The sequence below is a fragment of the Musa acuminata genome, chromosome BXJ2-6, assembly GCF_036884655.1.
Source record: "Musa acuminata AAA Group cultivar baxijiao chromosome BXJ2-6, Cavendish_Baxijiao_AAA, whole genome shotgun sequence".
Lineage (NCBI taxonomy): Eukaryota > Viridiplantae > Streptophyta > Magnoliopsida > Zingiberales > Musaceae > Musa > Musa acuminata.
The window spans coordinates 5589362-5614093 of record NC_088343.1 but is presented as its reverse complement, the minus strand read 5'-3'; the positions used below and the strand labels follow the sequence as shown (position 1 = coordinate 5614093).

The following is a 24732-nucleotide window of genomic DNA, read 5'->3' as shown; positions in this document are numbered from 1 at the left end:
GGGAAAAGAGAAGAAACAGAGAAAGAGGGGACGATCGGAGACGATGATTTGGCGCTCTCGCGCCCGCTTAATCTGAATTCACCGATAACGGCCACGGTAACGTTTGCAACGGCAATTATAACGGTTTAATCATGTTAATATCACATCAATGTTGGTGCCGTTAGTACCTTTAAAAAATCAATTAAAAAATATATATAAACCAATTAAAACCTAATTAAATTATTTTTTTCTTATATTTTTTATTTTGTGCAAAGAATTTATGGGGTTTCCAAGTACTCATCATTCTGTCTTTTGATCTAGATGAAGTATGATCCGAGAGTCAAAGTAAAATGATTATGTTCGGGACTATTGAACAATTTAATCGAAAGAGAAATTATTTCGTAGTTGTAAAAGGTTTGATCGTTTTAATCCTACTTTAGAGAATTCTTAAAACTTCCATATTAAAGATGTGTCGATACTCATTTGACAATCAAATTAGTGTTTGCTCGATACGAGGAAAAACAAAAAAAATAAAAAGCTTGAGAGTTCATAATTACCTTAGAAAAGTTTCAAATAAAAACATAACGATTATTCTATAACTGCTCTCAGCTATAAAAGATTAAATATTTTAATATAAAAATATTCCAATTAAGTCATATAGTTAGCATGTTTATACATTGGGACTGATTAGTATCTATGTGTGATCATATGAATATGATCTGTGAAATGACATATGAATCATTTGCATGTTTTCTTACAACTCTAACATGGATTGATTTGCCATTCATTCCGCAGTGAACTCCAAGAACTATTTTAAGCATAACAAATAGATCTGTCAGATTAACATGCAACAATGATCATTTCTCAAGAAAATAAAGAATCTTGCACGCACTTCAAAGAAGATGCAAAAGCTGTCTCTGTCCCTCGTAGGGAGGAACTTAATTCTGCTGGCTGGAATGGCCAACCTCCAGTCTGTCACCATGCAACTCCAAACAAAAGTTTCTCTGGCACCAAAAAGGAGTTAACGTAGCCAAAAGCCACCGCCCTCTTCTTCTTCCGGGGCTACAGCTTTAAACTAACAACACTCCGACCTCCTTCTGCACTTGGCATCTGAAATGTGTCTCCTTTATATTGCCCTCCGAAGATGTAGAATGCTTGGGAAGTGGGTTAGTCTCGTATTGTCATGCATTTATGATCATATAATGGATTATTTTTTGTGGTATTGACAAGGAAATACGTTCTGAATTCATCTAGATTTTATCTAGCAGCTCATATTGGATCAACATAAAAGACAACAATGGAGAAAAGAGAAGAGGAAAAGCTTTGCTAATTTGAGAGAGAGATAGAGAGAGAGGGGGGGGGGGTATAAGTAACACAACAAATGCCAACCGAAGGCTTCGTGTGTGATGTGAGAAAGGTTGTTGACCCCATGGGACGTGTGTACCTGACAACTCCTCTCCTATTCCAATCCAAAATCCTCTGCCTCTCCCTGCTCTACCTCCTCACCACCCTCCCCCTCGCCCTCTACGTCGCCTTCTCCCAGACCGGCTGCCTCTTCCGCACCCCTCCGCCCCTCCCCAAGCCGCGCCTCTTTGCCTACCCGCCCTCCTACGGGGAGCACAAGTACGCCCTCCCCACCACCCGATCCGCGTGCTCCTCCCCTGTTCCCTTCTCCGGTCCGTTAGGGTCTTTTCGAGATGAATTATCCGGTTTCTCCATCCAAGATTCGATTTTCAACCCTTTCCCTTGATCCGTGGTGCAGAGTATGGGGCGGTGCTGCAGGAGATTCGCGATCTCTGCCGGAACTCTTCCGCCACGGCCGCCTCACCTCGTTCCCCTGTTCTGCGGTATTTTCAGGGTAAAGGCGACAGCTTTGCGGGAAATTTCTCCGCAAAGAAGAGGATGTCTTTCTTCAACCATACCAACGGCGATCGGGTGGAGGTCCCGTGTGGATTCCTTCAGGAATTCCCCATCAGAGAATCTGGTCTGTTCCTTCTGAACACATCTACAAGATCAAAGAATAATCCATGTTTTTGTTGTGATTTGATGCCGTTGAATGTGGAATTTGGATATTCCTAGTATTGGATCAGCAATTAATCGAATAATTCGCCCAAAAAAATCGTTTCTTGACGTGTAATTTGCTCGATCCTTGATCCTTATTTCCCATTTCTTGGAGAAATGTAGTTAGAAAGCCATTACCGACCGATGAATACCGAGAATTCTGTGGGTGTCAAAAACGTCCTTTCATTGCGTTGAAGATACGCTACCTTGTCATCATGACGAAGAACATCCTTTTCCCTTTCAGCTTTTCCATCGATATATTCATGTACGAATCGATCTTTTCTGTTCTGTTGCTACGTTTGACATGGCAACATTGCTGTGCTTTCGAATCCAGACAGGTCGGCGATGGAGAAATGCGACGGCGTGGTCGTAGCATCGGCGATCTTCGGCGACCACGACAAGATCCGCCAGCCCAAACGCTTAGGAGGTAAAACATTGGAAACTGTTTGCTTCTTCATGTTCGTTGATGATGCAACTCTCCGAGGTCTCGCGGCCCACAACATCCTCACCAACATCAACGGGGAAGTGGACATGATAGGAGCATGGAGAATCGTGAGAGTCTCGGTCAGCGAATTGCCCTATGACAACGCTGCCATGAACGGGGTGATTCCCAAGCATTTAGTGCACAGGCTCTTCCCCAACTCCATGTTCAGCGTGTGGTTGGACGCGAAGCTGCAGCTCACGGTGGATCCTTTGCTGCTGATTCATTCTCTTGTTGTCTCAAAGGACGCAGACATGGCGATTTCGAAGCACCCGTCTAACGTCCACACCATGGAGGAGGCGATGGCGACTGCGAGGTGGAAGAAATGGGCAGACGTCAAGTCTTTGAGGGTGCAAATGGAGACCTACTGCGAGATGGGGCTGCAGCCATGGTCGCCTAGAAAGCATCCCTACACAACAGGTGCTCATTGCCCAAATCTTGGCATCTTGATCTCATCTTCCTGCAGAAGAGACATCCAATTGATGTTTATGCAAACAATGCACCAACCAGAGGACGTCTTGAGTGGAGGACTGATGTCTCTCTTCCTGATTCATCCCTGTTTCCATGCACTGACAAGGAGGTGTGTCATTTATGTCATGATCCAGATGTTCCGGATACTGCACTCATAATAAGGAGGCATGGACTTAAGAGCAACCTCTTCTCCTGCCTACTGTTCAACGAGCTGGAGGCCTTCAACCCCAGGGATCAGCTGGCCTTCGCCTACGTGAGAGACTTCATGATCCCCAAGATCGACATCAACATGTTCGAATCGGAGGTGTTCGAGCACATAGCCATGGAGTACAGGCACAACCTCAAGCGCCACGACGCCGGTGCGCCGGCGTCGACGATCAAGAAAGCCTCCTCGCGAGACATAAAGGGTAGCAGTTGCGAGGCCTACCTGTTAAAGATGTGGGGAGAATCCAACGACTAAAGAACACACACACATGAAACCTGTGCTGTGGGATATGGCAGAGTTGATTGCTTCGGACTGTACATAATACTTGTACATAACTGGGGGAGGCCTGCTTTGTTGTATGTGTTGAATCCATCTACAATTAGCGATTTCTGCATAGAGTTGATTGGTTAGATTCTTTTCTTAGTAGCTTCGTCAAAGACTTCATTTGATGAAGTCTCAAAATCAATCCATGTATGTATGATAACTGATATGATGACATACATAATTGTTCTGTCAGCTAAATAAGGATATGAATGACATGGTCATTTTGATAGCGTATACGATTCTTAAGAAGCAAATATTATTTATTGGATTATTTCGACAGTTTGAGATAAGAAGAAGAAGAAGAAGAAGAAGAAGAAGAAAAGGAAGTTTGGCATCAGAGGCTCCAATTTGCTGTCACCGGCGACTCGCATAACTTCATACCACAAGACTACTATTAAGTAAGCGGCAGCAGAGGAGGCAGAATGTGTTCATTCTAGGGCGGCAGAGACGTTCGTGAGTCTGGTGTTTGGCGAATCATCTGGTTGGTAGTTGTACCTCCTTGCTGAGCGTGCCGAGTCCCTAGTTGGCGGCGGTTCCTCCTTGTTTAGATTGCTGAGCCCCCTGGTTGGTAGCAGTTCCTTCTTGCTTAGTTTGTTGAGTCCCCACTTGCTGAGTTCCTTCTTGTTGAGCTTGCTGAGTCCCCTGATCGGTAGCGGTTCCTTGCTTAGGTTGTCGAGTCCCCACTTGCGGAGTTCCTCCTTGAGTTTGCTGAGTCCCCTGATCGGTAGCGGTTCCTTCTTGCTTAGGTTGTCGAGTCCCCACTTGCGGAGTTCCTCCTTGAGTTTGCTGAGTCCCCTGATCGGTAGCGGTTCCTTCTTGCTTAGGTTGTCGAGTCCCCACTTGCGGAGTTCCTCCTTGAGTTTGCTGAGTCCCCTGATCGGTAGCGGTTCCTTCTTGCTTAGGTTGTCGAGTCCCCACTTGCGGAGTTCCTCCTTGAGTTTGCTGAGTCCCCTGATCGGTAGCGGTTCCTCCTTGCGGAGCTTGTGGTGTCACCTTGGCCTGGTCGACCGCTGTTCCTCCTGGCTGAACTTGTTGAGTCCCTTGATTGCCCTTGCTGGCAACTGTTGTTGTTGGATGAGCATCCTTAATCTCTATCTTGATGTTGTTTACGATCGTCATGAACTGGTCGAACTCAGGCACTATAAAATGAACTGTTGATCCGTCCTTGTAGAACTTTTGCCGGTTGTAGTTCTTCTGGATCTCTTTAAACGTCTCGTAGCATTCTTTAGCACGATACTTTTTGCCCATCAAGGCGAAGATTGCCGCCTACGTGCGACAAACCGCTTCTTGTCAGATTAATGTCAACCTTCTTTGGGATATAGGCAATCTCTCACCCACCTTATAGAGAGGAACTCGGGGATCCGCAGCCGAAGTATCCTCGCCACAGAGGGTCGCGTAACCTAAAGCTTTTACATAGTCGCCCTTGCAAATATGACAGAACAAAGTTGGCTCAAAGATATCTTTCAAAAAGATCAATAAATGATGCTGTAATGACAACATTAATATGCTTCATGTTCAGAATCATCGTTGATTTTATGTCGTGTGGATGAAAGATAGACCAGCAATCTAAGCAATGGATCATAAAAGAGTGCGAAATGATTGCACCTCGTATATCAGCATTTCCACCAACAACATCTCAATCTCGTGCATCTCCTCCTTGTTTGCGCTCTTCTCCAAAGCTGCCTCCAACATTTTGATCGCTTCCTTCTCCTTTCCGCTCATTTCAAGACGTGCTGCGAGCACCTGCCATGGACGCTCAAACGGCTCAAGAACGTTCGAAGGACAGCAACCTGGCCATCAAACACTCGAGGCTAGCGAGCGAGCGAGAGAGAGAGAGGGTGTGCGTAGTCTATTTACGTTTAGTTTACTGTAGTCCTTTCGCTCGTTGGTGAGTTCCGCGCTCAAGTCGTCCACAGCTTTGTTCAGCTTCGTGCTGTCGAGGCGCGCCTCGTGAGCGTGCATGATCCTTTGCATCGCGTTCTCGCCGCCGTACAGCATCCCGAACGACACCGACCGGTACAACACAGGGGTAACAGGGGTCGGCGGGAACTGCTGCGGGGCCTTGGGAATCGTGGCGGCGGCCGCAGTGCTCGACGCCGTCAGTTTACTCTTCTTATGCTTGTAAGCCAACACGAGGCACACGGACGCGAAGACGAGCGTCCCGGTGCCAGGGCTGGCCAGGACATGAAGGCATGCCCCGCCGACGTGCCTGGCCACGGAAGCCAAAGACCGGGGAGCCTCTGCGCTGGCCTTCTCGCCTCGGGGAAGCTGGTCGACGTGTCCTATCGGTACGTAAGTATTGCTCTTGTCGTTCATGGCCGCAGTAAGAGAAGACATGAGGAGATAGCCCACAAAGATTGGAGTGGAGCCGAGCCGCCATTCATAAACAAACAAGATTGATCTCTTGCTTAGCGAAAGAGAAAAGCGGCGGCGTCTTATGATTGACGAGGAATGAGGCTGTGTGCGAAAGCAACGCATCAGTTCTTTCTTTCTATTTGGAGAGAGAGAGAGAGACATAAGATCTCCATGAAAGCTTCAGAAGTTAGCATGGTGTGAAGTCTAGCCGTGATGTGATTCTTGGGTGCATCTCAACAGCAAGAATCCTGCCAAAACTCCTCTTGCAGAAGTTGGCCTAACTCAAGTTTGTGGCCTAAGTATATTGCTCCTTGAGCACTACATCAGCAGCAAGAATCCAAGCAAATCCCATTGCATGATATGGTTCAGCGCTCTTAGATCCTGTCCGATGGGCTGGATTGCTTGGGCCCATAAGATTGGGCCTCTTGGGCCGGACATCATGATGATGATGATGATGATGATGTCCGGCATGTAACAAGATCAAAGGATCTAATACCATCTTCGCTATTTACATTTAAAAATATATATATATACCATATTATTCTATATTATTATTTAAATAATAAATTTTACATCGAAGAAATTCATTTGGAGGACTCTCAAATGTGAATGTGGAATAACGAAGTAGAAAATAATATTAATGATCGATAAAGAAATCTCATCTCAATCCATCCCTACTCTGCCGGCCATCATCAAAGAAGCAAGAAAGATATCCAAGAAATAAATATTATATATTCAATAATTTTATGATAACTCGATATCCCAACAAGAGTAATTCAAATGTTATTTCTTTTCATGCCAAACTGAGAGTTTACACAAAAATCTCATCATTTTTAAGAACATGCTGAAATATCAACATACTTCTCATGGCTCTCAAAACTTAGAATTCTACCCTACAATTATGAGAGGTAGGTATGTTAGTGATGTCAAGATTTATGATCACATAAGAAAGATGATAATCTCATCTTGTTCCAGAGACAAGACAAGTAGATGCAAGTCAAATTTTATTGTATTGGTTAGATATCTCTTCCACACTACCAACATTTCCATCCAATTATCCTCATTATTCTCCAAGGATAAGATGTTTGACTGAGGTGGACAAGTAATGGGTGCCCATGTGATCCTTCTCTCTCTCTCTCTCTCTCATTAATACGTAGTTCATATTAATCAAAGACCTACATGCATTGACATTGACCATCTACCGACCATTGCTCACGTGTCACACATTTGGCCCCCCACCTTCTTCGATTCCAACGTGAAAGGGAAATATAACGTGTCATCATCATTAGCTCATATCTTGATAGACTCACCTTGGAAACTTAGATGATGTGGTCCATCGTACACTTGACCCTATACTCCTCATGCATCGCCACCTACTTTCTCTCTCTTGGGCTCAAATTCTCATCTCTCTGCTATATTTAACCTATATTAATACAAAGATATGCATGCCAATTAAGTGCGTGAATAGTGAAAAAGATCACCACATTCAAATAATTCCATTACATGCACCAAATAAACAAGATCTACATATAAAATGAGTGTACGAAACGAAATAGATGTTCCACATTGCACTCAACATATAGAAATCGTAAGAAAAATCTCCAATCAGATAAATCTACGTTACATGCACCACATAAACAAATATGAGTCCACAATTGTCATCCAGCGCAGACACACTAAATAAACATGTTAAACGTGTAACATGAGTGCATGAAACGGGAAAAGACATATGTGACAGACTTACCTATATCCTAATCTTATCCGACCCTTCAATTTCTTTGCCAATCAATTACAAGAATATAACTTATGCCAAAAAATATTTCACCTAATGATAAATTTAGTAATGGCATATCCAACTTATCGATCTTAAATCGAGTATCTTGATAAAAATATCAAGAATTAAAGATCAAGATCCATCAAAACTTATCTTCATCACTTAGTGTTTGAAATAAAAATATAACGATATGAATTTTTATTATATTTAAGAAAATTTAGTAGAAATTTTGTATATTAATTATGGAGATAATCAAAACCCCTTTTCCTCTCAAAAAAAAAATTGCTTAATCTTCCTTTGACTTTAAGAAAACTTAGTGGTTTATATTGATTATTGAGATAATAAACCCTAAAAAATCCCTTGCTTCTCGTGATAAAAAAAAGGCATACCTTATTTTAATTAAATGGAATAAATAAAGAAGAGGAAAACGTAAATTTTAAAATAATAATAATAATTATTATTTTTGTGTTTTTTTTATTATTGTTTTGGCGATGGCATATGCCGGAAGAAGTCGCTATTTATCGCAGTGTCTCGTCGCACCCGATCGCCATCCCATCCCATCTCTCTCTCTCTCTCTCTCTCTCTCTCTGAGACTTACGATTCGGTCGAGTTTTGCTGAGACTTACGATTCGGTCGCTTCGCTCCTTTTGCTTGCTTGATCGAATTGTTGGGATTCGATAGGTCATCGGTGATTCTTGCAGCCGTTTTGTGCTTCTCGTGGAGAAGGGGGGGGGGAATAAACAAATGGCTGCGGTGGCGGAGAAGGCGATCGGGTCGGAGGATCAGTTCATGCGCCACCAGATGACGCCGCCGGCAGACGGGGCGGAGGCGGAGTACCAGAGCGAGGTGCGGGAGCTGGTGGATTTGCTCTCCAAATTGAACCCAGCCGCCAAGGAGTTCGTCCCTTCTTCTAACCCTGCCCCCGCCGCCCGGCTGTCGGCAGTGACGCCCTTTTTTATGGCCTCGGGTGGTTTCTATAGTAATGGTCTGCTTTGCAATCTTGATGGTGGTATGGATTCGATCAGCGATGGGTCATCGAATAATCAGCCGAATCGCAGAGTAACTTCTCTGTCTTGATTTTTGGATTTGTGTCTTTTTCCCGTTGATCTTTAGATCGCATGATTGATGGGTATATCGGGGTTTTGGGTTTAATGTATCCCAGAATCATTGCATCTACGAGAAAGAAATGAAGGAAGCAAAGAAAAATGTGTGATTTGGATGAAGCGTATCATGATCTACTTCATTCTTTTGTCCAATTGTTGGCAATACATCTCGATTTGTTTAACTTTCGTTGTTAATTTTCTTTTTTAACTTCTTTTTGTTTGCTTTTGGTCGATTTGTGTGATTGATTTGTCCTGTAATGTTATTATATGTCAGAGAAGATATGGTCATAACCAGGGGCTAAGGAGGATGAACGATAGACTTTGGAAAGCTGAGAGGGAGGAAAGCGTTAAGCGAACTGTATATATTTCTGATGTTGATCGTCATGTGAGTCCATTAAATTTATAATATATTATTATTATTATTATTATATATATATATATATATATATATATATATATATATATATTTTTGTGTTCTTTTTGTCCTTTATTAGTGTTATAATCTTCTTCTAGTTCTTGTTCTTGTCATCATTCCTAAAGGCTAAAGCTGGCTTGGTGCTTGTATTGATATTAATTATGTAAAAACTGCATCAGGTGACTGAAGAGAAGCTTGCTGAAATATTTGCTACATGTGGACAAGTAAGTTTCTCAAACTTCATTCACCAAGTAACCTTGTGATCATTGTTCTCCAAAGTACAGTCTCAGAATGATAATTTAATTGACTATGAAGTTGTTGGCTTGCTGATGAGGGCACAGTACTCTGGCCAAGAGGCAACAGACAATTTAAGGTTTATTTTGTTTTAACTTTGCAGCCATGTTAGATAATAAGGGAGTAACAGTTGCAAATTTATTGGTTTCATTTTCCCTTAGGAAAAAGAAATCTTATTCTTATATGCATGCTAAACTATGTCTTTCCTTGATCACAATTATTAAAAGTAACTGATTTTACATAGGTAATGCAGTCTGTTGAAGCAAAATTTAACTTAAGCATCTATGACTTTTGAACTTTTCTATATACATTGATCTTTTCTATATACAAAGGAAGATCTATATGAGTGGATTATAACCTGTATAACTAAGGGAATTGATTCTATTGATTCCATATAATATTTCATTCTAATTCATTTCCTATAATGTGGGTTGATTAATACTGATTGAGAATCCCTTAATTATGATACTATTTCATTTCCTTAATTTGATACTAATTGATTTAATGCTGACTTGATATTAATCCATTTCCTTAATTATGGGATACAAAATCTTTTCATCATGAGATTTTCTACACTCCCCCTCAAGCTGGCTCGAAGATGTAAATCTTTCCCAGCTTGCTTGTCAGATCCTCATAAGAAGATCTTTGAAGCTCTTTGATAAGAATATATGTTAGTTGCTTCTTTGTAGGAATGTAAGGCATGCAGGCAATTCTTTCTTCAATTGTCTCCTTTATGAAATGTCGTTCTACTTCAACATGCTTGTTCGATCATGGTGCATTGGATTATGAGCAATGTTGATAGCAGTCTTATTGTCACAGTATAGTCTTACTGTCACAGTATGGGCATTTTTTGGCCATAAGAGTTCGTAAATACCTTGTGCTACTGCTCTGAACTCTGCTTTAGCATTGCTTCTTAGCAATAACTATCTGCTTCTTGCTCCTTCAAGTAACCAAATTACCTCTAACAAATGTACAATATCTTGAAGTTGATCTCCTATCACTTATTTATCTTGCCCAATCAGCATCAGTGAAGGCCTCAATTCTCATATGATTGACCTTTTTGAATAATAATTCTTTGCCTAAAGTCCTTTTCAGATATCTAAGGATCCTATATATTACCTCTAAATATTCTTCATATGGTGAATGCATAAATTAACTCACTAGACTCACTACAAATGCCAAGTCTGGGCGAGTATGAGTTAGATAAATCAACTTACCGACCAATCTCTGATATTTGATTGCATCTACCATCGCTCTTTGAGAAGGACATCCCAATTTATGATAAGATATATTAGAGTGTCCCAAGGTTTACAACTGAGCATCCCTATTTTTTTAGAAGATCTAAGGTGTATTTTCTTTTTGAAAAAAATATCCTATTATTTGATCTTGCTATTTCCGTGCCCAAGAAATATCTTAGCTATCCAAGATCTTTAATTTCAAACTCTTTGTCTAGGATATACTTCAATTTCTCCAATTCTGAGACATCATTATCTATTAGGATAATATCATCCACATAAACTATAAGAATAGCAATATCTCCCTTATCTACGTGTTTTTAGAATATTGTATAGTCCGAGTGACTTTGAGTGTAACCATGGCCACGAATTGACCTTGTGAACCTCTCAAACCATATACGTGGTGATTGCTTAAGACCATAAAGAGATCTTCTTAGCTTCCACACCTTATTCGAGCCATACAAATTTTCAAAGTTGGGTGGTAGATCCATGTATACTTCTTCCCCTAGTTCTCCATTAAGAAAGGCATTTTTCACATCTTATTGATGTAAAAGCCATTCAAAATTAGCTGCAAAAGATAGAAATACTTGAATAGTTTTTAGTTTTGCAACCGGAGCAAATGTTTCTTGGTAGTCAATACCATATGTTTGAGTAAATTATTTTGCAACCAATCTGGCTTTGTGTTTTTTAATAGAACTATTTGTCTTATATTTAATAGTAGACACTCATTTATATCCCACTGGATTCTTCTCCTTTGGCAGATGCACCACACTCCAAGTATCATTCTTTTGAAGAGATCTCATCGCCTCCATAACTGTTTCTCTCCATTCTGAAATTAATAGAGTATCATGTATATTTTTTTGAATTTCTAAACTAGACAAGTGAGGTGTAAAAACTTTAAAGGTTGGAGACAATCTATGATAGGATACATATTTAGATAGGATGCATCGTACAAGATCTAATTCTTTTTCTAATGGCAATGGGAACATCAACATTTGAGGAAGGAATAGAGTTACCTATGTCTGTGTTTAGATCTGCTATCGGTTTAGACTCTTGGCAGTATTCAGGAGGGTGAACATCGACTTTTTCTAGATTTTGCTGTCTTGAATACACATGAAGCTCAAGTGCAATCACAGTGATATCTCTCCCTGAACTAGATTGTCCAATAGCATGTTATGGTGTTGGAGATTTGGATTCAAGAGTATCAATAGGACTAGTTAGTTGTTGGCTAGGTAAGTTTGATGGAGTGAAAGTAGGAGATGAATCTGACAAGAAATAGAGATTGGTAGAGACAGTTCTCAAAAACATTCTTCTTGGGTAGAATTCTCTCCTTGAAGATGATTATTTTAGAAATATGTTTAGTTTTCAAAGAATGTGACATCCATAGTGACATATTTTTTCGATATGGGATTATAACATTTTTAGCTCTTTTGATTCGGGGAGTAGCCAATGAACACACACTTTAATGCACGTGGCTCAAGTTTACTTTAATGATGGTTATGAATGTGGACAAAAGCAATGCACCCAAATACCTTTGGTGGAAGAGAGTTAAACGATCAAGAGGTGTTTGGAAATTAAATATTATGATAGGCATTCGATTAATCAAATATGAAGCAGTAAGAATGGCATCTTCTTAAAGATATTTAGGAACATAAGTAGTGAATAAACGAGAGTGCGCTACTTCATGTAGGTGTCTATTTTTTCGTTTGGCAATAACATTTTGTTGGGGGCTATCTACAAATGAAGATTGGTGGATTATTCCATACTCTAACAAGTAAGAACCAAGAATAGTATTAAAGTATTCTCTACCATTGTCAGTTCTCAAAACTTGTATTTTTGCTTGGAATTGATTTTGGATCATGGTATGAAAGTTCTTGAAAGTTTTTTCAGCATGAGATTTTTCTTTTAAGAGGTAAACCCAACATACTCTTGTATGGTTATCAATAAATGTTTTAAACCACTTGGTTCTTAACAGATTTCACTTTAAAAGGACCCCAAATGTCATTATGTATAAGACTAAATAGTTTGGATTCTTTGTATGGCCGAGAAGGAAAAACAGTGCGATGGTGTTTAGCAAATTGATGAATTTCACATTAAAATAAAGAACTATTATTATTTTTGAGCAATGAAGATTAAAACTTTTGCAAATAAGGAAAGCTTGGGTGGCCTAGTTTATAGTGCCACAACATTATTTCACTACTAGTAGGAGTGTTACTATTTATTGTCAACTAAGCTTGTCCATTCCAAGTAGTGTCATCTTCAAGATAATAAAGTTCTTCGCCCTCTTTAGCACTACCAGTCATCTTCCCCAAATATAAGTTCTGAAATTCACAGTGAGAATGAAAGAATTTAGCAGCACAATGTAAATCCTTTGTGAGTTTGCTAATATACAACAAGTTACAAAACAAGTTGAGAACATGAAGCATAGAATTTAATACAAAGGAATTTGAAATTGCAATTGTGTCTTTTCCTGCCATAGAAGAAAGTGATTCATCAACAAATTTTATTTTATTGGAGAAGGTGTGTAGGAGGAAAACAAGTGTGAAAGGCTAGTCATATGGTTTGTTGTATTAGAATCTATGGTCCAAGGAGCCTTAAGACCAAAAGTAGACAAAACTATGAAATAATTACTTTTCTTGGCCAGAGAGCAAGATGACGAAGGAGAAGGATTAGGATTTGGGGACTGGTTTAGAAACTTAAACAGTTGCTCAATTTGTTCCTTATTGAACAAAGGCATTTCGTCTCCTTTAGAGGTGGTGGCAAATTGATTGTCTACTTAAAATCCTTGTGTGTCTTAGTTTGGTTTATTACAAATATCACATCATACTTTGCTTTTATCATCTCCCTTTGATTATGTTGCACAGCATTAACAAAAGAATTAATTTTAACTGTCCTAATAAGTGCAGAATTTTCTGCAATCATAAATGGAGTGGAAGATCCCATCATGACTTGTCTTCTACTTTCCTCCCTCATAACTTTGGAGAATATAGCTTGGAGAGATGACAATAGATCCTTTCCTAATATTCATCCACGAACTTCATCTATTTTTTGTTTAAACTTGCCAAAAATTAAAAGGATTGATCCCTCTCAAGCATTTTTATGTATCAAAAACTATCAGCAGCACATGACCACTCAAAATCAGAAAAAATATCAAGCTCTTGCCACAGTGTTTTCAAAGTATTAAAGTATTTTGTAACACTAGTATTACCTTGTTTAAGCTCACTCTCTGATCTTGCTTGTAATCTCAAATACTTGGGTTGGATTCCCCATATCAGAATATGTCTCGACCACAACATCCTATAACTTCTTTATTGTTGGTAAAAATATATATGTTTAGCTACTTTCTAGTTCCATAGAGTTTATCAACCATGACATGATCATGGAATTTTCAGAATCCTATACTTCAAACTTAGGATCATCCTCTGTAGGTGTCATTATTGATTTGATCAAATAGTCAATCTTTCCTCTTCCTCGGATATGCAACTTTACAGGCTGGGGCCAACAAACTGACAAAGTTTTGTCCGTTAAGTTTATGCATTGTAATTAGCGAGGATGGATTGTCACCTAAGTTGTTTGTTGGAGATAGAAGCATTAGTTTCATCCTCTCTCCTCCAGACATAGTAGTGTAGGTTCCTCACAAGCAAACCAAAAATAAGAAATAGTTGGGGCTGATCCGAAGAGTGGCAGAATAGAGGAAAATACTGTCAGCAATTAAGACTGAAAGAAAGAAGAAAATTTGATTTTTTCTGTATACTATGAACACAAGAGAATATAATTTTTCATTCATTAATTTTTTCTGTATACAAAGGAAGACATATATAAGCTTATTACAACCTGTACAACTAAGAAAATTGATTATATTGATTCTATACAATATTTCATTCTAATTCATTTTCTATAATATGGGCTTTTATTTGATACTGATTGAGAGTCCCTTAATTATGTTACTAATTCATTTTCTTAATTTGATACTAATTGATTTGATGCTGATTTGATACTAATTCATTTCCTTAATTATGAAATTATAAATCCCTTAATTATGGGATTCAGAACCCTTTAATTATGGGATTTCCTATACCTTTCTATAAGCGGAGTTAGTTTATAACACAAGGTGATGGTATCATCTATACCTAAAATGAATATTAATATCCTTAACATAATCTGGGTGCCAAAAGGAAGAAACATGCGGACATTTTGTTCACATGGGAAGCAAGTAGGAATTGATTGGCTTGTTTTGATTTTCAGCAAATAGGAGCATGTTGCATGAAATAATTTCAAAGGCTTAATATATACATACTAGACCTAGTCGAAGAAACATCAAAAGTTCTGTGATCCACTCATCAATGATATAGATTCAATATCAAAGATTTGGCTGGAGATCCTCACAGCCGGAGAGGCATCCCTTCAAACAAACCATTTTGTTTTTCTTTTCTTCTTAACAATTTTGCTTTGATATCCTTTGTTCTTCCAATCACATCATTCCCTTTTCCCTTCTATTCAATCAGTATGTCTATGTTTTAGCCAAAAAAACTTTTGCAATCATATTATTAGATTTGTGTAAGACTGTAATGATTGTATATTCTGTATTTGTATAATTTCATAGAAGAAAGGACCTGGACCAAGTACTTTATACAAAAACATATTAGCATCCAATTCAAATAAGAACTTGCTTGACTATAGCGCCTACTATTTCCTGCTTGTATCTGCTTTGACTAACTTGTTTGACTGCATCACTTACTATTTCTTGCCTGTTTTGGGGCTTTGGGTCTAGCAAAAGAAAACAATGAATTACTCGTCATAATAAATGGAGTTTAAATCCTACAAACCCTGCAGTTCTCAAAGTGAAATTCTGCGTAAAAGAATCTGAAGACAATGTTCTTAGCTTTTGCACAAAAAATTATTTAACAAATTGAACACCCTCAGCAGCTATGTTGATGAAAAACCAAACTTGTCTCCCAGTACATGAAGAGAAGTTGAAAAGACTATATCGAAACAAGTTGGCTTGGTGTCAGGGAGAAGGAGAAGGGTGTCCATAAGTTAGATTTTTGTCGAAGTACCTTTTTCGTTTGATGATGGCAAACTATCTTGCTTAGTTTCCTTCCCGCAAATTCTACAATCACAAAGTCACAGTGTATTGCTCATATCCATTGTCATTTCTCTTATCATTGTAAAATTTATGTACCGAAGGTGGTGGATTGCCGAATTTGCGGTGACCCTCACTCGGTGATGCGATTTGCCTTTATAGAGTTCTCGGATGAGGGTAACTGCACATGACACCTACTCTTTTCTGGATAATGTATCATTTGATTTTTTTTTTTTCTAACAATTGATATATGCTGATAGATGGTGCAAGGACAGCTCTAAATCTTGGTGGAACTATGCTTGGTTATTATCCAGTCAAAGTCTTACCTTCAAAGACTGCAATTATGCCCGTGAACCCAAAACTTCTTCCTAGGGTGAGTTCCTTTTTTTCATTTCCTGCCTTGCCTACTGGTTTTAGCTTATTGATATCATTTTAGGATAACCAAAATTTTACAATATAGAGATTTACTTATGACCTCCATACGATTGTTTAATCTGTTTAAAATCTTACTAATTGTTGAGAATGGAGCAGTCCGAAGACGAAAAGGAAATGGTCATAAGAACAGTTTACTGTACAAACATCGATAAAAAGGTAGACCGTCTTCTGCTTGTTTTAATCCTTATATTTGGTGTGCTATTATGATTATCCTACAACAATAACTATGCGAAAGCTGATTTTATGGTTGCAATTATGCATGTATAATAGAACTAATTTCGGCATTGTTATACTACCCCATGAGCATATCCTTCTGTTGCAGGTTACTCAGCCACAAGTCAAAGCTTTCTTTGAACAATCCTGTGGTGAGGTCAGCCAACTATCATCAAACTGGAATTTGCTTTGGTTAACTGTTCAAAGCAGTTCTTATCAGTGTTTTTATTTCCAGGTTTCTCGTCTGAGGCTTCTTGGTGACAACATACACTCGACACGTATTGCATTCGTCGAGTTTGCCCAGGTAATTACCATCGAGTGTCGTCATTTGTGATTGTTCATTATTGAACTGTCGATTCGAATTCTAATCGTTTGATTAGATCCACGTAGTTAACCTCATATTAGTTGGGACATCAAGGCTTTCTATTATCATTGTTATTTTTTTTTAAGGCCAAAATAACTCCCCAGACTTTAGGCATCAAATTTAATACCATAAAATAAAATGATGTATATTTATATATGAATCAGATTCATGAGTTGGAGGCCCTAACACAGGTCTCTCTAATCCATAATGTCAAAGATCAAGTAAATTATGTAAAAGGAGAGGAAATCATCAGTTGGTGGTTTGCTAGCGTTTAGAAGAGCCAAAGATTAGTAACCTTCCGAGTGTTAAGAGTTAACATCCATCTTTCCTTTTGACAAAGTGGTGGCGTGCGTGTTGAAATCAATTGTTTACATTTATTGAAGTGGTTTTCTTGGGAACTATGAACACGTATATGATGTGAATGGGCAGGCAGAAAGCGCGATCTCAGCTCTCAACTGTAGCGGCGTGGCTTTGGGGGGTCTCCCGATCAGGTACCGAAGGTTCTTCACTGGCAACCGATGGTTCGCATGATGACTATATGATGAATCCCTGTGTGTTTTGCTTCAGGGTGAGTCCGTCGAAGACGCCGGTGAGGCCGCGATCAACCTGACGTGGAGAAGTCGGTCTGGTGATGACCGAGAGAGAGAGAGAGAGAGAGAGAGAGAGAGAGAGAGAGAGAGCTCACAATTCCAAGGGCTGATCTGCCGTTCTGGACTTCTGGTCTGAGGCAACCGGGGCATGATCCTCTTCTTCTTTGTGCCTGTTGGCTGGAAGCAACCCAAGAAACTTGGAAGTTCTTTAGCTAATCGTATCTGTTTGGATCGGTAGGAGGTTGGCTGCGTGCCCGTGTTATGGTTTGGTGCATGTTGAATGTGTTAGAGCTTTTATTACAAAAAAACTACCACAAAATTATCCTCTTTTTTTTTCTTTTTTCTTTTTTTGAACTTTTCTTAGTGCACACGTGTCTCACACAATCTCTGGTTTCTCACAAGCCCGCCACGTGATGTGGCACGAGGTGACGCTACTAATCCTCTCTCACCTGTGCTCCCATTCGCATCATGAGGCCTCGTTGCCTTTGAGGCCGAAGGGAAGGATGGGCGAAAGGAGACGAGGGGTTAGATGGGAAACAAAGAGAAGGAAAAAAGACGATGGAGAAGGACGAGAGGAGAGGAAAGCGAAAATGAAGAATGAGTAAAGGGAGAGAGAAAAAGACGATGAGCAAAGGCATAGTGGAGAGGGGAAGGGCATTTACAAAATTACAAAAATAGGGAACCTATATAAGAAAACACAAAAATATGGAGCATCATATGATTTCACTACAGATACATCACTGGTTCTGAGTTCATCGAGCCAAATGTATTCACTACAGAATTGATAGAATGCGCTTGCTTTGCCCAACACCTGCTTTCGATATATCATTCAAAACTCCCTATGCGAAATCCAATCAACTCCACATCAACACAGGCTGGAGGGAAAAATATCATTCATTCAAAGACAATTCCTCTTGACCTTTCGTTCCGAGATCCAAAATAACACTGCTTTACAAAAGTCCTCTTTTTGGATCCTCGATTTGCAATCTAACACTAGAGTTGTGAAGAATCAACTGACTCTAGTGAAAAATCAACTTTGAAACGCCAACTCGAAAACACATTCATCTTGAGATTAAGCTACGCAGTCCAATTGTCAAGACTGCCATGTATTTCGTAAAAACCTAAGTATGATTCCGTGGGTCCATGACCAATTTCAACACTAACAGCAACATATAGGAAATAGCATAAAATTTTCTCCAAACACAAAATTGGAACAATGAAAAAGAAAAAAAAAAACAGATGAGAGCAAATTTGTCTTAGAACAAGTTCAAAGTTTCAGTTGTACCAAACCCTAACCCGTGGTTGTCTGAGACTTGTTGAGGATGACACCCTCATATTTCACTTGGAACCACTTCATTGCATCCTCCTTGGTGACGCGGTGCTGAATGCCAACACGGGACTTGCATCTGCGACGACGGCTCACACGATAACCAGCACGCTCCAAGACAACAAAGAAATCCATACCATAGATACCAGTTGAGGGGTCATACCTGTAAAAGTAAAATAAATTAACATTCAGTAAGAATAACAAAATAAGTATTTACTTTATAAGTTTACAAGTAGGCTTACATGAACTTTCTAAGCATGCCTTTTGACACACAGCCATCGGTGACCATGCTTATCCCATTCCTAATTTGGACCTGCAAGCCATGGTGTGAACCTATAATCCTATTTGAAGACTTTTAACATATCAATTTTTCTTTGAATTCTTACTCTAGTTTCCACAATGATTTGAATTTGATTTATGTGCCCCTCTGCTATGATTTTTATGGAACTAGGTCAACATTTGACAGTGCATAACAAAGATGGGCTATCAGGTTTTCAAACCCAACAATTTTGTTCACAGGACAGTCTGATTGAAAGCAAACTTCAAGCCCTCTGCTCATCAAAGAAAATCCAAATCATAAAAAATTGGTCGTTCTCTGACATGTTCATCACATACAAGTATGTAATGTTACATGGAAACATGGGCAGTCATGCTTTTTTCCCAACAGCAAAAAAACTTGTAATCTCTTAACCTAAACCAGATCATGGAGTCTGTTGATTAACAAACTTTTCATCCTGTAAACAATAGACCTCTATATAATCTGCCTCACAAAAGCTATAGATCAATGATCTACCATATATTAACGCCATATGATAAGCACATTACAACCTGAGTTTTCATCTTCTTGACAGGTTCCTAGTATTGATCATGTGATAGTCTCAGTGCCTGCAGCTGTAGTTTCCCTTGATCATAAACTTCTTCCTTACCTAGTCATCAGCCTCTTGAATGCTACGTAACATCACCACGATGGTGCTAAACCATATGAAATGTACCATGCCAATGGGGAATTGACACAAAGCAACCCATCAATTTCAATACGATGCCCAAATACAGAGAACAGTCAACATGATATGCACATGATCAGCATAGCACGACTTTGTTGAGTTGAAACATGACAAGTGCAACACTACATAGGTCATGATGCACTCCAAAGCCAAGGCAAAAATCAATCAGTGTCATGCTTTTAATAATACAAGCAACTAAAATCTTCATGTTCATCAATTTCACATTTTTTATGATCTATCCTCAAATTTCTTTCTCCTTTCTACACCATACTCTTTATAATCAGCAATTCCTGATTAGAACTTACCAATGCACTGATAAAAATAGAGAATGCTACAGAAACTTATGCTCACAGCCAAAAGGTTGGATACAAAGGAAAACCTATAATTTCTTCACTTTTGAATGACTATGCTCAAATAAAAAAGCAAAACAGTGAATCTATTTCTATCCTTAAAAATGACGGCAAACAATTTGCACTAAAGGGCAGGTAAAATTGTTTTAAATTATTTTAACGTTTATTATTTCTTCACTCAGAAAATTCACGAGTAAAATGCCAAAAAACGCTATCTCCCATGCCTTTCACATGACAACATAACACTAACAGTTGAAATCTACATATACAAACACTGATTTAGCTACAGGTGGATTGCCTATACAAAGTTTCATAGTTAAATCTTAAATTGAACACATTCCCATCATCAAATTTGTACCCCGATGGAAATAATGATCAACTTAGGTGTTAACTTCTAACAGATGATTTTACAGATTCACACTATAAATATAAACACCGACAGACAATTCAGATCTTTATAGTTTATATTCAGTGGTTCTCAACGCAAAATTAACAAAAAAAACAACTAAGAAACTGCTTACTTAATTCCAAGATCAATATGCTCTTGGATTCCAAAACCGAAGCAGCCAGTGTCACTGAAATTTCTCCTCAACAGCTCGTATTCCTTCACTTTTAGTCCACTTTCCAGAAGTTGCATTGCCTTGTCACCTCTGACCGTGACATAGCACGCGATCTTCTCATTACGCCTGATTCCAAAGGACCGGACAGTGTACCTCGCTGCAGAATTATATCAACCATAGGCATACGCCCATCAGAAAAAGAATCTCAAAATTATTCTTCTTATGCACTCTTTAGGCAAAACAAAATTACCCTTAGAGAAAACTGGTGTCTGTCCACTCAGCTGCTCCAGAACCTACATAAGCAAAGGAAACAAGACACATAAGCAAAAGAACTCGCATATTCTACAGACGAAGAATTTAAACTCTGAATGCATATCAACCCACAATTAATTATGAAATCAACGCAATCAACAATGCAGCACATAAACAATACTCATTAACTTCAAACCAACATTAACTGTCTGGCGAGCAGGAAACACAGGATGGAGAAAAAGACAATGTGTAGTCCAGTTAGCAATGATACATGGCAAACAGGATAGTTTGTATCCCCTGCTATTCACGAACTAGAAATCTAAAAGATAGCCACACAAAACCGACATTATAGTGCCAATTGCAGACGAGATTTTCTAATTTTAGAAAATTTTGTGCAGATAGTAAATTTTACATATGCATTACAGAGACATTCATATTATACTTAGAACTCAGAGAGCAGATTTATATGGCTATTAAGGACTGGTGTTGGAGATGCAAAAAGATATCATATACACATAAAGATAAAAAAATTTAGCTTTAATTTCAAATATGCACCAATTTCGCCTCAGCCTAATAAGAAATCATAAGTACGCCATCAAAATCTAAATTTCTACCTAGAAACCAAAAATTGTCAATCTAGAAAGAGGAAAAATGAAGTAATTCGCAAAGTGATTTCGACCTGAGAATGAATTGATTGAGAAAGAAATAACCTTAGCGGCCCTGGTGAGACGATCACCGCTCTCCCCGACCGAGATGTTGAGGACGAGCTTCTGGACCTTGATCTCCCTCATCGGGTTCGACAGCTTCTTCTCGGAAGCCTGCGGGGTAGGACGAGAAGACCGAATCCATTAGAAGAGGAGCGAAAAAGGGGAAGCGAAGCGCCGATAAAACGACAAGCACAACCATTGCGAACGAGAGATCAGGAGCGGGAACCACAGCCTAGCCGACCAGGAACAGCTCGCGCGGCGGGGGATCGACCAAACGAAACCCTAAATATCAACGCGTACAATTCTCTTTGAAACCCTAATCTTGCTTAGGGTTTTGTGTTTGCCTCTGACCCGACCAAAAACTCCGAAAGTGCCACTACCAAGTAACGAAGGTATTAGTTAACGAATGGGCCAATTTAATTGACCATGAAAGATTTCGGCCCAATAAGGCCCATGTCAATTTTTAATGGCGGGATAAGATTCATGGGAATTTATGGGATTATAAATTTTACGATAAACCAATATATACGGTTTAAATAAAAAGTATTTGTAGATTTTGTTTTAGATTAATTTTCTATTGAATTGGATTTGCCGGATCATTGATTAACCCAACCCGACCGCTCTCGGGTCAAGATTTCCAATCCAACTCGACCCAAGAGTTGACCGGGTTAAATCAAGTCAAACTAATTATGAACCGACCCATCATCATCACACGAAACAACGTGTGCTTATCATGTAACACATGCGTTTAATTCATCGTAATGTCGATGACACGTAGTCATGTTGCTTTGACCATTCTTCGCCTATTAGGAAATGTCATTATTAGATTAAATTGTTTGGGTTGGCATCATCAACTCAGTTGAATCATAATAACATGTTGTACTTCAAACTAGTCATTTTGGTTGCTTCATAAATGAGCTTTAAAGTTGACGTGGGTTGCCTTCCCTCGTCGACCACGGTCAACGTCGTCGATGGCGGTTGACTGTTACACTCACTGCAAGATTCGCAAAAGATAAGATTACATTTGATCGTGTTGTTGTCGGCATAAACCTTCAATTAACTTTGCCTAACTGGGCCCTACCTCTTGTCTCATCGACTTCGCGTAAATGTTAGGGAATGATATGTGATAGTTTGATGATATTGAAGAAACCATCATCATTTTCATCACGAGAAATCCAAATTCTACGCGTAATTTAACGTATGAAGATACGTAGAATTATCATCCTCAAACGCATCAGACCATCGTCCCCAAGCTAAACAACATGGGCAATAAATGGCCATGGTCCAAGGAGAAATGTTGACACCTCAACCTCCCTTCTCCAACGAGTCGTGGCAGATGAAGACTGGTCGTCCTCTCATCTCATGACAGGCCATGCATGCGGGCATCGAGATGTCTACCGTCGATCGGAGCATCTCAGACTCATTCATCCAACCTCGAGCAATATATATGTAGCAGGCCATCCCAAGCTTCACTTTCTTAACTTACCTCGAGGTTTACCTTTCGTTCAACCATGGCCGCCGCCGGCAGAAGCTTCCTCGGGATGGCTCTTCTCCTCCTGCTTGTCTCCGCTTCCAGCGGGCAGCTGTCGCCTACGTTCTACAGCGAGACATGTCCGACCCTGGAGACGGTGGTGCTTCTGGCCATGACGCCGGTTGTCCTCCTCGAGCCGCGGATGGGGGCGTCCATTCTTCGGCTCTTCTTCCATGACTGCTTCGTGAACGTATAACTCTTTTCCCCTGCTTTGCTGGTGGAACAGTACTGAAGGAATTTGATCCGGGGCTGATGAAAGAAAGATGAATTCCTTGTCTTCTCAGGGGTGTGACGCGTCAGTTCTGCTGGATGACACGGCGACCTTCACCGGAGAAAAGAACGCAGGGCCGAATGCCAACTCCCTGCGTGGCTTCGATGTCATCGACACCATTAAAACCGCAGTCGAGCTACTCTGCCCCGGCACAGTCTCATGTGCCGACATTCTAGCGCTGGCCGCCCGCGATGGTGTCGGTCTGGTAAGTTCTATTGTCACCACCGTGAACATCCTCTCACACTTTGTGCTCACAACTCTCGAATTCCTTGCAGCTGGGTGGACCATCTTGGACCGTGCCGCTGGGTCGCCGGGACGCAACCACCGCCAGCCTAAGCGCGGCCAACAACGACCTCCCCAGCCCTGCCTCCAGCCTCGCCCAGCTCATATCCTCCTTCGCTGCCAAGGGCCTGAGCGCCAGCGACATGACCGCCCTCTCCGGCGCACACACCATCGGCCAAGCCCGGTGCATCAACTTCCGCGACCATATCTACAACGACACAAACGTCGACGCCGACTTCGCGTCGGACCTCCAGCAGAGCTGCCCCTCCTCCGGCGACGACGACAGCTTGGCCCCCCTGGACACCCAGACCGCGGACTCCTTCGACAACGCCTACTACGAGAACCTCGTCGCTTACAGGGGCCTCCTCCACTCGGACCAGGAGCTCTTCAACAACGGGATGCAAGATTCGTTGGTGCAGCAGTACAGCACCGACCCGGACGCCTTTGCTGAGGACTTCGCGGCGGCCGTGGTGAAGATGGGAAACATCAGCCCGCTGACAGGGACGGACGGGGAGATCAGATTGGACTGCAGGAAGGTGAACTGAGAAATCATTTGATGCAGTGATTCTTCTGCCAGAAAACTGTAACAGTTAATTGTATGACCTTCATCTTTCAATTGCATCCATCCTCGGTCATTAGCTTTCAGATCAAGCAAGGAGGTAAACAATTGATCAAAGATTCATGTAGTTAATCCTAAATAATTGAGACTGTATTATTATTGTTGTTTGATTGCATGCAAGAGAACAGACAATATGATGCCTTGAGAATGAAGCCGTCCTTTACTTTCTATTGCTCACCGCTGGTCCAGAGTAAACTCAATGTATGCTATGACTGATACTGTCAATGTTGACCAACCACTGATTGGAAGAAGATAAAGGTGTCATTTTTGCTAGCTTAGATATTAATGCAGAAGCACATCAAAGAACACATCAAGGTGGCCCTGCGGATGCTATGCTGCACAGATGGAGATGGACGAACTGCTAAGCTCTGTAGCTACTTGGGAAGACAGGAACTCCCGGACATTGTCGGAAGGAAGAGCAATCTTAATGTGTTCATTCTCTAACTG

The 24732-nt window shown here is 40.2% G+C and overlaps 5 protein-coding genes across 7 annotated transcripts; 3 read left to right on the top strand and 2 right to left on the bottom strand.

The window, feature by feature from the left end:
• Positions 1-1361: 1361 nt before the first annotated feature.
• On the top strand, positions 1362-3713 carry LOC135614408 (alkaline ceramidase TOD1-like). The gene is made up of 4 exons (XM_065111762.1): positions 1362-1655; positions 1742-1963; positions 2375-2941; positions 3127-3713. The coding sequence occupies exons 1-4, from the start codon at positions 1409-1411 to the stop codon at positions 3450-3452; spliced, it is 1362 nt and encodes a 453-aa protein (XP_064967834.1). The 5' UTR covers positions 1362-1408; the 3' UTR covers positions 3453-3713.
• Positions 3714-3756: 43 nt separating this feature from the next.
• On the bottom strand, positions 3757-5858 carry LOC135614407 (uncharacterized). Its single transcript, XM_065111761.1, has 4 exons — positions 5379-5858; positions 5127-5264; positions 4860-4943; positions 3757-4787 (listed from the first exon to the last, which is right to left on the bottom strand). The coding sequence occupies exons 1-4, from the start codon at positions 5856-5858 to the stop codon at positions 4041-4043; spliced, it is 1449 nt and encodes a 482-aa protein (XP_064967833.1). The 3' UTR covers positions 3757-4040.
• Positions 5859-8201: 2343 nt separating this feature from the next.
• Positions 8202-17710, top strand: LOC135614409 (polyadenylate-binding protein-interacting protein 11-like). Of its 3 annotated transcripts, XM_065111764.1 has the most exons (10): positions 8206-8709; positions 9028-9138; positions 9348-9392; positions 15885-15957; positions 16041-16153; positions 16312-16371; positions 16538-16585; positions 16664-16732; positions 17222-17283; positions 17360-17710. In XM_065111764.1, the coding sequence occupies exons 1-10, from the start codon at positions 8395-8397 to the stop codon at positions 17400-17402; spliced, it is 939 nt and encodes a 312-aa protein (XP_064967836.1). In that variant the 5' UTR covers positions 8206-8394; the 3' UTR covers positions 17403-17710. The 3 variants fall into 3 exon arrangements, with proteins under 3 accessions (XP_064967835.1, XP_064967837.1, XP_064967836.1); XM_065111763.1 differs by having other exon boundaries at positions 8202-8709; positions 16538-16732; XM_065111765.1 differs by lacking the exon at positions 9028-9138 and having other exon boundaries at positions 8203-8709.
• A 738-nt stretch (positions 17711-18448) lies between these two features.
• Positions 18449-21932, bottom strand: LOC103987044 (large ribosomal subunit protein uL5). The gene is made up of 5 exons (XM_009405229.3): positions 21779-21932; positions 21586-21693; positions 20874-20916; positions 20585-20780; positions 18449-18872 (listed from the first exon to the last, which is right to left on the bottom strand). Exons 1-5 carry the CDS (start codon positions 21779-21781, stop codon positions 18674-18676), a joined length of 549 nt encoding a protein of 182 aa, XP_009403504.1. The 5' UTR covers positions 21782-21932; the 3' UTR covers positions 18449-18673.
• Positions 21933-22904: 972 nt separating this feature from the next.
• On the top strand, positions 22905-24390 carry LOC103987043 (peroxidase P7). Its single transcript, XM_009405228.3, has 3 exons — positions 22905-23303; positions 23398-23589; positions 23660-24390. The coding sequence occupies exons 1-3, from the start codon at positions 23094-23096 to the stop codon at positions 24209-24211; spliced, it is 954 nt and encodes a 317-aa protein (XP_009403503.2). The 5' UTR covers positions 22905-23093; the 3' UTR covers positions 24212-24390.
• The last annotated feature ends 342 nt before the right edge of the window (positions 24391-24732 follow it).

Coding starts and splice junctions, on each gene's coding strand:
- LOC135614409 (XM_065111763.1), top strand. CDS start 8,395: ATGGCTGCGGTGGCGGAGAAGGCGATCGGGTCGGAGGATCAGTTCATG. Junction 8,710..9,027: donor ATAATCAGCCGAATCGCAGA/GTAACTTCTCTG, acceptor ATTATATGTCAG/AGAAGATATGGTCATAACCA. Junction 16,154..16,311: donor ACCCAAAACTTCTTCCTAGG/GTGAGTTCCTTT, acceptor AGAATGGAGCAG/TCCGAAGACGAAAAGGAAAT.
- LOC103987044 (XM_009405229.3), bottom strand. Junction 20,917..21,585: donor GTCTCACCAGGGCCGCTAAG/GTTATTTCTTTC, acceptor TTGCTTATGTAG/GTTCTGGAGCAGCTGAGTGG. Junction 18,873..20,584: donor CATATTGATCTTGGAATTAA/GTAAGCAGTTTC, acceptor TTACTTTTACAG/GTATGACCCCTCAACTGGTA.
- LOC135614408 (XM_065111762.1), top strand. CDS start 1,409: ATGGGACGTGTGTACCTGACAACTCCTCTCCTATTCCAATCCAAAATC. Junction 1,656..1,741: donor CTCCCCTGTTCCCTTCTCCG/GTCCGTTAGGGT, acceptor TCCGTGGTGCAG/AGTATGGGGCGGTGCTGCAG. Junction 1,964..2,374: donor ATTCCCCATCAGAGAATCTG/GTCTGTTCCTTC, acceptor TTTCGAATCCAG/ACAGGTCGGCGATGGAGAAA.
- LOC103987043 (XM_009405228.3), top strand. CDS start 23,094: ATGGCCGCCGCCGGCAGAAGCTTCCTCGGGATGGCTCTTCTCCTCCTG. Junction 23,304..23,397: donor TCCATGACTGCTTCGTGAAC/GTATAACTCTTT, acceptor TTGTCTTCTCAG/GGGTGTGACGCGTCAGTTCT. Junction 23,590..23,659: donor CCCGCGATGGTGTCGGTCTG/GTAAGTTCTATT, acceptor AATTCCTTGCAG/CTGGGTGGACCATCTTGGAC.
- LOC135614407 (XM_065111761.1), bottom strand. CDS start 5,858: ATGTCTTCTCTTACTGCGGCCATGAACGACAAGAGCAATACTTACGTA. Junction 4,944..5,126: donor TGGAAATGCTGATATACGAG/GTGCAATCATTT, acceptor CATATTTGCAAG/GGCGACTATGTAAAAGCTTT. Junction 4,788..4,859: donor CCCGAGTTCCTCTCTATAAG/GTGGGTGAGAGA, acceptor TGTCGCACGTAG/GCGGCAATCTTCGCCTTGAT.